At 38.5% G+C, this 13,170-nt stretch overlaps 1 protein-coding gene across 4 annotated transcripts in view; it reads left to right on the plus strand.

Annotated features, from left to right (window-relative positions):
- The window catches only part of Ogt (O-linked N-acetylglucosamine (GlcNAc) transferase), a 49,291-nt gene that overhangs the window by 8,948 nt on the left and 27,173 nt on the right, over nucleotides 1-13,170 (plus strand). For all 4 annotated transcript variants that reach the window (XR_015451043.1, XM_087210534.1, XM_087210532.1 and 1 more), the window contains 9 exons: nucleotides 1,928-1,996; nucleotides 5,338-5,454; nucleotides 9,494-9,573; nucleotides 10,227-10,422; nucleotides 10,666-10,806; nucleotides 11,535-11,635; nucleotides 11,768-11,921; nucleotides 12,016-12,117; nucleotides 12,961-13,140. Coding sequence is in view for 3 of the 4 variants with exons in the window: in XM_087210534.1 (XP_087066660.1) it covers nucleotides 1,928-1,996; nucleotides 5,338-5,454; nucleotides 9,494-9,573; nucleotides 10,227-10,422; nucleotides 10,666-10,806; nucleotides 11,535-11,635; nucleotides 11,768-11,921; nucleotides 12,016-12,117; nucleotides 12,961-13,140 (1,140 nt within the window). In the remaining variant the exon portion in view is untranslated. The remainder of the gene's footprint in view (nucleotides 1-1,927; nucleotides 1,997-5,337; nucleotides 5,455-9,493; nucleotides 9,574-10,226; nucleotides 10,423-10,665; nucleotides 10,807-11,534; nucleotides 11,636-11,767; nucleotides 11,922-12,015; nucleotides 12,118-12,960; nucleotides 13,141-13,170) is intronic.

Genomic DNA, 13,170 nt, shown 5'->3' on the forward strand with positions numbered 1-13,170 from the left:
ATGGACGTTGTGTTAACTTGATTTAGTATGCTGTAATGGATCAAGATGATGCAACAAAATATAGCTAGATACACTTGTCAGGACTTGGAAGGCATCCACCCCAAAGTTTATAGGAATTAGAGGGTAAAAATTATACAACAGTTGGCTAAAATATACAGCCATTACAATCGCTGTTATTATTGCTAGACTTCTGATTATTATGGCCCAGAAAAGGGCAAAAGTTAGTAAAAATGCAAAGATGTATAACCACAATTAACAAGTAGAAGGAGCTTGCATGAACAGGTTGGATTAGTCATAGTATACCGACACAGAGGGGTAACTTACCCTTACAGTTTGGGGATGGGTTGTAAAACTACACAGTATAGATAGCAAGATAGAGAATTCAAAGTAGATAGCAAAGAGTATAAGGTTCAAAAGTGCTTAGATTAATTAGCAGATTGATAAATCTCTAATAAGATTAATTATACCTATGATTTGAAGGTTACTACTGGCCTGTGCCTAAGGTCATGGGAAACAACTATACTTTCCCAAAACATTAGTCATTGCTTGAGGTACAGTACTAAGGTAAATTATGGAGCTGACCCACTATGGCCAACCATGAGGGAGTGCACGAGCAATCTTTCTCTTTCTATCTTTGTACTGGGGATTTAACCAGGGCCTTTGCACTGAACTACTACATCTCACCAGGGTCTTGCAAAATTGATCAGGCTGGGTTGAATTTGTAATCCACCTACTGAAGCCTCTCAGAGTGCTGGGATCACAGGGGTGTGCCACCACACCTGACCATGAGTGTTCAGTGGCTTCCTATACTTTATTGGCAGCCTTATTGAATAATAATTACAAAAGCTGTTTATCAGTAATGTTAATCAGCTGATTGTAGAGCTCATAATTCTGTTGCAGAGAGAGTAATGTCTATGATGATTCTTTGGCACAGTTGACAAAATTGTACTTTGTAGGACTCAAATTAAGGCTGTTTTACCCGTGGAAGTTTGGAATAATAGGCATGCTTTATATTGCCATTATCTCTGCTTGTTGACTGATAGATTCTACTGACAAAAGCAAGCTAAAGCAAATAAAAATTTAAACCCACTGTTGTGATGAGTGTCTCATACTGATGAACGGATTGGTGAGTCAGATGACTAGCAATACAATTGAGCTGCTAATAAAAAGCAGAGTCAACTGCTTTTCATTATTCACCCACTCGACTCTGATGGCACTTAATACTAATGAGTAATCTAGTGGCAGGTGTCAGGATTGAGACTGGTTGGATGGTAAGCCTTCTGCCTAAGAGTGAAATGAAGTCAAGGTTTTTAAATGCCTGAGAGCCAAAGGGTAGGTTTGTTGATAGGTAATAGCTTGCTAAGTGCAGTATTGTTTTGCCTGCTATGGAGAATTTTTGGTCCTTGATGCAGGAGTGATTCATCATAACCTTGAATAAAACAGCTGAATAAATATTCAATCATTTTTTTTTAAACAACCGACATTTGGAGAGGAGAGAGGCTCTTGTGAGGTCCTATAGTCATCTATCTGAAGCTGGTGGGGCCAAATGCATTTCAAAATTCAGAATTTTCAGGGTTGTAGAAAATAATACTGTATATTATTAAGTCTAGCCAGGTCTGGAGCAGCATGTTATAGTAAAATACATTTATATTTCTGCAGCAGAAGAAATGAGTATTTATTCTAAGCAAGAGAAATGAATTTTATAAATAGTGTCCTGTCAGTTCAGGTCAGGTTTAGCCAAGTGAGTTTTTGGAACTTTTGGGATTTGGAATTGAAGATGAGGGGAGTGGTTGTGGACTTAAGTTTATCAAGCAGAATCTTTAGTTGACCATAAAATGGCAGGAAACTAGATGCACAGGAGTTGCTTCAAGATATTTTTGATCAACAAAGCAGAGTATAATTAACGATAGTATTTCTGGCTTTCTAGGATTTGTACTGTGTTCGCAGTGACCTGGGGAACCTGCTCAAAGCCCTGGGTCGCTTGGAAGAAGCCAAGGTAGGTGTTTGATAGAACATATTTAAACATCAGTGTTACGAAAACCTGTACCTTTTGCCAAGTCTTCAACTCTTCATTGAGCTATCTTCACAAAGCAGTCCTATGAAACTGAGGAAACTTTCAGCCTAACTTGCCACAGACTAGAGCAGGGCCAGGCTTTGGCATATATCTTCTAAATCTGGGGGTAAAGCAAGACCCTGAACATTGTGGAGCCTTTCTGCTGAGCTAGATCATCTTTATGACAGTGGGCTCTATCATGATCTTATGTGGGAATAAATAACATTCCTTTAAATCTGAGGCTTGCCTGCTGGTGACAAGCAGAGCACCTCTGTTTTGGCTCAAGACTCCTATGTGATGCAGGTGCCATTGAAAATGCTGCTCTTCTAAGTCCTTTGTGGCTTGTAAGTGGAGAAGAATTTCATCCAAATGTTACCCTGTAATACTGGCATTTAAAATTCTTATTTAACCTTCCTCCCTTCATCTTCCTCACCCTTTTTACAGTGGAAGAAAGGCTATTAAAATGATTGTAAATTAATAATTGGAACATCCTGCCCTTTGTCCCCACTCCTCCCCAACTTCCTTTTCCTCTTTTCCAATCCCAGTTGTCTACCTTCTTTTCTTCCTCACTTCCTTCTTTTCTTCCTCCCTACCCCATTTCCTTAAAAAAAAAGTCAGAAGGACAAAGCTGGTTTGTTTGGGAAATGGACTGATCGAAAGAAAACTTGCCAAAGTGGAAAGGTGGCTTTTAGCATTCTTTGTTTCTAAATAATGAATTTGAACACCAGGTTGGGTTAATTAAAGCTTTTGGTATAATTTACAATTAAATTTATAAATGCAATTGTCTTGTTACAAGCCACCTTACGCAACCACGCTGCAGGGGTGAGGAGCGGGGAGAAACCAGAATGCTTCTGAAACTCCCACCTGTTGCTCTGAGCCCCACGCGCATGCTAATGCGTGGAGTGTATGCGCAGCGTAGCTGTCTGTTTGCTTCATTCAGGGAGGGAGAAGGCTTTTCAGCACCATCTAATGTTAAAAGGCACTAGTTTTTAAGTGCATAGCTCATAAATTCTGCTGACACTTTGGATTAACCTTATGTAGGTTTCCAGCTAATGAATTGTAATTGATTTAAATCTTAGCTGATAAATCTGATTGGTAATTTATAGAACAAATATTTGATAAGCTCCTATTAATTCTCACCCCACCAAGCGGACAGCTAACATGAATTGCACTTCACCGCAGCTTTAGAGATTGGTTTAGGCTGAGACATTGCGCCTGCCTTAGGTTGCTGACTTCTTTATTTCAGAGCTCTGGAGACACCTAGTTTGAAAAATGTTATTCTGGTTTTTGTGAGAACTTAGTAAACAAGAAAATACTCTTGAGTAAATTGCAATGTATTTCTTTTGTCATCAGTGCATTTGAAAATTCAAGCCAGCATATTCCTAGTAGATGGAAGCAAAATTAAGTTGTCTTTATAGAAATTGAAGAGCCTTTCTTCCAGCAAAAATCCCTGCTGTATGCAATAGCCCTGATTAACCCTCTCCCTTGTGCATGTTTCCCATGTTACAGACTTGAGACTGTCCTCATTCCCATATGTAATAGACATCCAAAGAATTTCAATTGCTTTGTTGAACTTTTACTAATGATCTTGTTTTTATTTTCTCTCTTGTTTTTGGTTTTTCACCATTGATATTGTATTTAGAAGGTTTCAGGTGGGTGAAACCTCCTATTCCATGCGTAAGGTGCCTCGCTGAAGGGAGCTCGAGGCCTGGATCTAGGGCAGACACACAACCTCCTCCTCCTCTTCCAGCAAGGAACGCACCGAAAAGTCACATGATGAGAAATATGGTAACGGGTTTGTAACTGCCACAGCAAAACAATTTGCCTCCATGCCTGAATCTTCTGTCTTGTGGCTTCAGAAACAGCTTAAAATAATTTTATTTACAAGCAAGTTATGTAAGAGAATGTTTTATACTATAGCCACAATTCTGTCAAAAATAAGTAAAAGTTAATTATTAAAAATTATTAGAGATAATTTACTAGTAAAAGCTTCTAACTCTTCTTGTTGTTCATTTTTTTTCCTTTTTTCTTCTTTGTTTGGATTGCAGCATTCTGCTCTTCTGATGATGCGCTGTGACCCTGCAGTAGCGCAAAGGCTGCGCAGCGTTAATGCGCATTGCGTGCGAATGAGCCCCTGTGAACGGTTGACTAGATGAGTAATCTGATTGACTGGCTCCCTCAGTCCTATTGTGTAGCCTTTTTGGATAAAATTGGGTTTTAATATACCTCAAGTCCAACTAATCTCATTAAACAAATATTCTCTACGGGCCTGTCTAGTAGATTAATGGATCTGGTTGGCCGTTTGCTGCGTCTAGGGGTGTTCTATGTAGCGCAGCAGTTCGCAGCGATTGCGCAGTGCGATGCTGTTAGGTGGCGCGTGCGATGTTTGCATTTGCATTACAGGGACCTCAACCTAGGTGCAGTCCTGTCATGTGAGGTTTTAGCTTCAGTCCTCCGAAGAAGATAGGGGCAATGTGGGTTTGTAACTGAAAGCCTGGCTTCATGATGTCTGACTTGGCAGAAGAACTTTTTTTTTTTTTGGTATTGGGGATCGAACTCAGGACCTTGTGCTTGCAAGGCAGGCGCTGGAACCACTGTGCTAAATCCCTAGGAGGAAGAACATTTTTTTCTGACTCAGCACAGGGTTAGTGAAGAACGTTATTGTCTAGAGCAGCATTTCCCAAAATGTGTTTCATAGTGTTCTAATAAAATCCTCAGTGAGAGGAGAGTTCCATGGCCAACTAAGTTGAGGGAACCTTTTAATACTGTTAAAGGCTTAGGGAATCCCTTTTTTCCTAACTTATCTGATCATGAAATCTTTTTTTTTTTCTAGTGATGACTTAACACTTTGTAGAGAACACACTTTGGGAAACAGTGGAATACTTTGGAATACTTGGCCTTAAGAGGCGCCTTCTAGATATCACTTGAAAATATAACCAGAGCCCTTAGTTTTTGGGTGAGAGAAGTCTGCATTAGAGTCTTATAGTAACTGGCCTCCCAGATAAGTCCCAGAATAAAGATTGGTCATTGGTTGGCAGAACTGAACATGGTGGTTTGCACTTGGGTTCTGGTGGCGCAGGCGCAGGAGCAGCCAGCTGTGGCAGCGCATTAGTTTTAGCGCAAGCGAGCCTATGCTGCAGGGTCACTTTTGGCTGGTCAGAGAAGGAATAATGATATCACCTTCTTCCCCCTCCCCCAATCTTTTTTTTTTTCTCCCTTTACAAATTTTTCCCTTTCCCTTTACCTCCTTCCCCTCCCATCTTCTTTCATTAACCCCTCCTAAGGCATGTTATTTGAAAGCAATTGAGACGCAACCAAACTTTGCAGTAGCTTGGAGTAATCTTGGCTGTGTTTTTAATGCGCAAGGGGAGATTTGGCTTGCAATTCATCACTTTGAAAAGGTTAGTCATTAAATTATTAATTGGTATTTATGAAATGCTTATATGTACAGAATGTTCTTACTACAACTAAATAATAGGCATATACTTAATCAGCCATTGTAATATCTTTGTTTTTCTGACAGTATTGTAGTATTTGCTGGGTGTGTGTAGCCATTTCCATTTTTGCATTGAGAATGTACTATAGTACTTAAAAGTGATTTTTTGGGAAGGGGCTCGTCCTGAGGATTGAACCTAGGGCCTTATACATGCTTAGGCAAGTGCTCTACCAATGTGCTACATCAGCCTGGGAGCAACTCAGTTTGAAAACTGGCTAAAGAGAAAATACATTTTGGAGGAAACCTCCATATTAATGTCCAAATGTACATTACCACAGAGTGTAAAAGTTCCTTTTCTTCACATTCTCATCATTTCTTACCGTTTATCATTTAGATAATTGCCATTTGAACAGGTATGAGGTGATATCTCATTGTAGTTTGCATTTCCTTGATTATTAGAGATGTTTAACATTTTCGTGTGACCAGTTGTGTTTTATTTGCGATACTGGAGATTGAACCCAGGGCCTTCACACTGAACTACATCCCCAGTCCATTTTATATTTTTTATGTACAGGCTGGCCTTGAACTCAGTGATCCTCCTGCCTCAGCCTCCCAGAGTGCTAGAACTACAAACATGCGCCACCACACCTGGTTTATTTTTGCTTTTTTTGTTGCTTGTGCTTTATGCTATATGAGATATGCCGAGCAAATAATACTGGATGATCATACTTAACATCTGGAATCTAACAAAGTTTATGTAATAGAAACAGTGGAAAGGTAGAAACAGGCTGTTGGAGAAGGGGTATGAGGGAAGGAAAAAAATCAAATGATACAAAATTTCATTTAAACTAAAGGAATAAATTGTACTGATTTATTGCACTGCATGATAACCACAGTTAATAATATGTGTATTTCAAGGTTGCCTCAAGCTTCCTTGAAGCACATGCCTGTAATTCAGCTGCTTGGAAACCTGATGCAGGAGGATTGCAAGTTCAAGCTCATCCTGAGCAGCCTACTGAGACACTGTTTCAAAAAAAATAAAAGTCCGGGGATGGGCATGGTAGCACACCCCTGTAATCCCAGCAGTCAGAAGGCTGAAGCAGGAGGATCACCAAGAGTTAGAGGCCAGCCTGGGCTACTAGTGAGTTTAAAGTCATCCTGGACTATATAGTGAGACCCCATCTCAAAAAAAATCAGTGGCAGAGCAGTTGCCCTGGGTTCAGTCCCTAGTACTGAAGTAAATAAATATATAAATGCATAAATAAATGTTTTTAAAAATTACAAAAGAGGCTGGCTGTGGAATATGCCTGTAGTCCCAGCACTCAGAAGGCTGAGGCAAGAGGATTGCTTGAGGCCAGTCTGGTCAATATAATAAGAGCCTGTTTCAAAACAAAAGAAAAACCTAAAGTAAAATTTTAAACAATCTTTTAAAATGATGGACATGTTAATTAGCTTGGTCTAATCTTTCTACATTGTATATGTAGATCAAAGTATCCCAGTAATATGCCCATAAAGGTAATGAGTAGCCAGATATGATGACTCCTGCCTGTAATCCCAGCACTCAGGAGGCTGAGCCAGGAGGATCAGCACAAGTTCAAGGCCAGCCTGAACTATATAGCGAGACACTATCTCAAAAAAAAAAAAAAAATTAAGAAATCTAGCTAATGAAGGAATGATAGAATGTCATCATTAGTAGATTGAGGCATTTAGCATGGGCAAAAAAGAGATACAGTCAGACATTATGTACCTTGTGATAGAACTAAATAATTTCATCAGTAAAGTAGTCTTGTATAAAGAAACAGGAAGTCTGGGAGTATAGCTTAGTAGAGTGCTTGACTAGCTAGGCCCTGGGTTCCATTTCCAGCCTTGAAAAAAAAAATAGGAACCCAAATCGGATTTCTAGTTTATAGGAAATACGTGGGCCAGGGAAAAGAGACCATAGGAATGCAATCAGCAAAATCCAAACTACCATATGAACTATATAGGACAATAATCTGATTTTTTGAACAAATTACAGGAATAAAAATGGAGGTTTAAATTAATTTTAAAGGTTTGAAAGAAACTCAAAAAGCATGTTCACAAATTTTGTAGATCTTATTTGGATCCTGACTTAGTTGATCAGAAATACCAGTAAAGGAATATTTGATGTTAAGAAATCACTGTTATTTTTTAAAGGCATGGTGATGGTATTGTGGTTATGTTGGGTAGAAAAACATTCTTGTCTCATTCCTGGGATATATACAGAAATATTTTCAAATGGAATGAGATGTCAGGGCTTTGCTTCAGAATGATGTGAAAAGTGAAGTAGATTGGCATATAGATTAAGTAAAGTTGAATGTGATTTATGAATTGTTAAAGATGAGTAACAGAAACCTGTGGTTTTGTTACGTTCTGTTGATTTTGTGTATGTTTTAAAATTTCTTTTTTTTCTTTTCTTTTTTTTTTTTTGTGGTACTGGGGATCGAACTCAGGACCTTGCGCTTGCGAGGCAGGCAGCACCACTGAGCTAAATCCCCTAAAATTTCTATAAGTTAAAAAGATTTTTAGGGTAGTCATCTGTCACTGTAGACAAAGTTGAATGGATCATGCTTTTTCTATTACAGAGTTGCCATCTAAGTGGAGAGGAAGTGTTCTTTAGGAATCTTTAATATTTTTACAGTTAACACATTACCTTTGTCCTTTCAGTTTGCATTTACCACACTCAGGTCTCTTTCTTGGTGCTGGGGATGGAACCCAGGGCCTCATGCATGCTAGGCACTCTACCACTGAACTATACCTTGGCCTCTGGAATATCTTTCTTGATCAGTGGCTCTCTAACTTTACTGCACATGAGAAACTTATAATAGGGATGTTCTGACCCCATTTTCAGAGTGTCTGATTTAACTAGCTGTGATAGTGTCTAGGAGTCTTTTAAGGAGATAAATTCTTAATATAGTATCAGGCTGAAAATCACTGTTTTAGATATGTTCAGCCGTATTTTAGGACAGTTTCGGAACTATTTGGAGACATCATTTAATATTTCCTTGATGTAATGTATCTTACTGACTGTATACCTCTAATTACATATCTTCCTAAGGTCTTAATGGGTATGCAGTTGTATATATTTCCTTTTCATTAAGAGCTTGCTGCTTTTTTCTGCAATTTTTAATTTTTTAATTTTTATTTTTTTGAGACAGGATCTTGCTATGTAGTTCAGGCTGTCCTTGAACTTACTATGTGGTCTGGGCTGGCCTTAAATGCGTGGTAATCCTCCTTGCCTCAGTCTCCCGAGTGTTGGGATTGCAGATGTGCGCCACTATGCCCAGCCTGTAATTATTTTTTAGAACAGTTAGACTAATTGTGAATAAGATAGGGCCAGTCACAGAAAGTATTCAGCTCAGTAAAATTGGGAGATCCAGTTTTTAATTATTTTCCTCTTCTGGATCCATTTTGCTCATGATAATGTGTGAGACATGAGAAGTTTTTTGTTTTTGTAGTATTGGGGCATGGAACTTGAGGCCTTGTGCATGCTAGGAAAGTACTCTACTGAGCTATACTCTCAGCCCGAGAAGTTATTTTGATGATACTGAGATTTGTAAATAGTGAGAGGAAGTGAAGTAAATAATCAGGGTTTTTTGTGTTTTGGTTTTTTTTTGTACCGGAAATCAAACTCAGGGCTTCATACTTGCCAGGCAGGCACTGTGCCGCTGAGCTGCATTCCTGGCCCTAATAATCAGGTTTTTAAAATAAAGCAAGATCCTGAATTTGATCCCCGGTACCTAAGCAAATAAATAAAAATAAAATAAAACAAGATTTTAATTATCCTAGAAAAAGTAATTGGAGGGCTGGGGATTTAGCTCAGTGGTGCCACCACCTGCCTCACAAGTGCAAGGTCCTGAGTTTGATCCCCAGTACCAAAAAAAATAATTGGAGACCTAAAATGATTTAAGAATTAAAAATTTTAAATGGGAAGTTACTCTGACAAAATCCTAACTTGTTCTAAGTAACTCTCTTATAATTTTTAGGCTGTCACCCTTGACCCAAATTTTCTGGATGCTTATATCAATTTAGGAAATGTCTTGAAAGAGGCACGCATTTTTGACAGGTGAGAGAATGTTCTTTTAAATTTTCTTGGTTTATTACATTGAGAGTTTGTACTGAGAAATAATGACAACAGCCCATTGCAACACATTTTCCTTTTCTAGTATATTGTTTTTTCCTGCTCCTGATGTTTGCTATCTTTAATATATAGGTACTATTTCTTGACTTTTCCTTGTTACCTTTCCTGAACACCTTTATCTTTCTCACTGCGAGTTCAGTTGAAATTTCCTGGGTTGTAAAACTGTTGAAATGATTATCTCTTAGACTCAGTTATTCCTTTGATCTGATTGTAAAAGCTTGTAAATTTGGATTTTCCAACTTCTTTTTTTTTTTTTTTTTTTGGTACCGGGGATCGAACTCTGGTCCTTGCGCTTGCGCAGCAGGCGGCGAAACTACTGAGCTAAATCCCCGGCCCTCCAACTTCTTTTTATTGTCAAAGGAAAGCCTATTTCTTATTTGGGAATAAACAGTTTTCTCATGGTAAAAATACATTTTATAAAGGTGCAATTTTGGTTTGAGGGTAAGTATTATAGCATGAATTAATTGTAATTAGTTATAGTTAATTACTGTATTTTTGTATAGGATAGCATGAATTAATTATAACAAAGCATCCAGTCAAAATTAGTTGCTTTTTTTGTGTGTGTTTTTTATTTACAGAGCTGTGGCAGCTTACCTTCGTGCTCTAAGCTTGAGTCCAAATCATGCAGTGGTGCACGGCAACCTGGCTTGTGTATACTATGAGCAAGGCCTGATAGATCTGGCAATAGACACCTACAGGCGAGCTATTGAACTGCAACCACATTTCCCTGATGCTTACTGCAACCTAGCCAATGCTCTCAAAGAGAAAGGCAGTGTAAGGATTTTTAGTCTTTGATTTTTTGGTAGAATTAAAGAACTCTTTCTCATACATATTGTTATTAAGCATTGAGGTGATTATATTGGGGGTTTTTTGGAGTTTAATGGAAGGAATACTGGAAAATACCCACTTTCCATAATTGCTACAGCCATTAGCAATTATGAACATTGTGAGAACAGTATCAGTGATCACCCTGTGATTCATTTGTATAGTTTTTGAATAGTTTGTTTTGTTTTCTAGGTTGCTGAAGCAGAAGATTGTTACAATACAGCTCTCCGACTGTGTCCCACCCATGCTGACTCTCTCAATAATCTAGCTAATATCAAACGAGAACAGGGAAATATTGAAGAGGCAGTTCGTTTGTACCGTAAAGCATTAGAAGTATGTTGAGGATGGTATGGCTGGGTATTTAGCCTATGCAAAAATAGAGGGAAAGCAGTTAAGTTTGTCATGCTACTCATGTCTTTTGTAAAAGATAGTAGTTGAATCATGTAAAAGAAAATTGTTCAGTGAACCCATAAATGAGTACCTAAAATACATGTGAGGTCCTGTGTGACTGAAGAAAATCCTTATATTAAGAGTTCATAGGGCCGGGGATTTAGCTCAGTGGTTTCGCTGCATGCTGCGCAAGTGCAAGGACCCAAGTTCGATCCCCGGTACCACAAAAAAAAAAAAAAAAAAAAGAGTTCATTATTTTATGGATAGACAGGATCTGTACAGAAAAATCAAACAGTAAGCTACAGTTGTAAGAGACCTTACCAGGTAGTATATATAGTAATTTTAACGTCTGATGGCTGTATGATGGTTAGTAGATGTGGTAGGAGTTTAGAAGAAAGAGATTTCAGTTGTGCAGGGGCGGTCAGCATAAAGTAAGAGAAGTACCTCATGTTTGGAACAAAGAGAGCCATAAAAGAGATAAAGAGGTAGAATTTGAGCTACTAGGCTTTGAATAAGTAGACTTGGAAAAGATAGAGAGGAGTTTAGGGTATTTGAGCAAAGTTCTTAGGGTTATGGGAAGTTAGTACTACTGTTTTGGCAGGTTTTTTTTTTTTTTTTCTTTTTGGTAGGTTTTTGTTTTTTACTTCAGTTATGATCTTGACTTTTTATAGGTCTTCCCAGAGTTTGCTGCTGCACATTCCAATTTAGCAAGTGTACTACAACAGCAGGGCAAACTGCAGGAAGCTTTGATGCATTACAAGGAAGCTATTCGGTAAGAAATTCACGGCCTTATTTTTCTTTTTAATTGTCTTAATTTTAAGTTAAAATGGCTTTTAATAACAGAACAAATTAGAAAATAAAGACTTCTGTGCTGGATAAATGAAACTTGTGTCCTCTCTTTCAGAATCAGTCCTACCTTTGCTGATGCCTATTCTAACATGGGAAACACTCTAAAGGAGATGCAGGATGTTCAGGGAGCCTTACAATGTTATACTCGTGCCATCCAGATTAATCCTGCATTTGCAGATGCTCACAGCAATCTGGCCTCCATTCACAAGGTACTGCTGTTTACTATGATGTGTGCATCTTAGCATGGAATATATGAAATACTTAATTTTAGAAAACATCTTACCATCTCACATTCATTTTCAGGATTCAGGGAATATTCCAGAAGCAATAGCTTCTTACCGCACAGCTCTGAAACTTAAGCCTGATTTTCCTGATGCTTATTGTAACTTGGCTCATTGCCTACAGGTAAAGAATAACAGGCCAGTAATTGGCTTTCAGTGTTGTAATCACTTTTTAACTGTTATGTGCCATAATAATTCAAGCCTAAGTAGAGGTAGCGTTTTTGGTTTGGTTTAGTTTGGTTTTGTAACTAGGGATTGAACGTAGGGCCTTTACACCAAGCTGCTCAGCCCTTTAAAATTTTTATTTATTTATTAAGGTTTTTTGAGACTGAATCTAGCTATGTATTTAAGACTGACTTTGAACTCACTATATAGTCCAGCCTATCCTTGAAATTGTAGTGATCCTCTTGCCTTCGCCTCCTGAGTGCTGAGATTACAGGCATGTGCCACAACACCCAGCTTTAATTTTTATTTTTATTGGTACATGTACATAGCACATCTTTTTTGATGGGGGATTTGAGACAGGGTCTCACTATGTAGTTCAGGCTGGCGTTGAACTCACTATGTAGCCCAAGCTGGCCTCAAACTTGTGATCCTCTTGCCTCAGCCTCCCGATTGCTGGAACTATAGGCATGTGCCCCTATGCCCAGCCCTTAATTCATTTTTTCTTTCTTGTACCAGGGATCTAACTCAGGACCTTGCACTTGCCAGGCAGGCATGGTGCCCCTGAGGTATATCCCTGGCATCACTTATTTTTTATTTTGAGTCAGGGTCTTGCTGAATTTCCCAGGCTGGACTCAAACATGGCAATGCTCCTGCCTCAGCCTCTGAGTGTTGGGATTATAGATGTGTACCACCGTGCCTGGCTAAGACTGTTTGTAATAGGTTATCTGACATTATTTTAGATTAAAGATGTATTAAACCCTGGGATATGATTTTTCTAGATAATAACTTTGTTTTCTTCTAGATTGTCTGTGATTGGACAGACTATGATGAGCGAATGAAGAAGTTGGTCAGTATTGTGGCAGACCAGTTAGAGAAGAATAGATTACCCTCGGTGCATCCTCATCATAGTATGCTATATCCTCTTTCTCATGGCTTTAGGAAGGCTATTGCTGAGCGGCATGGGAACCTTTGTTTGGATAAGGTGTGATTTTGTTTTAGTCCTTTTGTTGTA

Source organism: Heterocephalus glaber, unplaced genomic scaffold (assembly GCF_053883595.1).
Source record: "Heterocephalus glaber isolate CG9 unplaced genomic scaffold, H.glaber_assembly_v1.0 deba00001145, whole genome shotgun sequence".
Classification (NCBI taxonomy): domain Eukaryota; kingdom Metazoa; phylum Chordata; class Mammalia; order Rodentia; family Bathyergidae; genus Heterocephalus; species Heterocephalus glaber.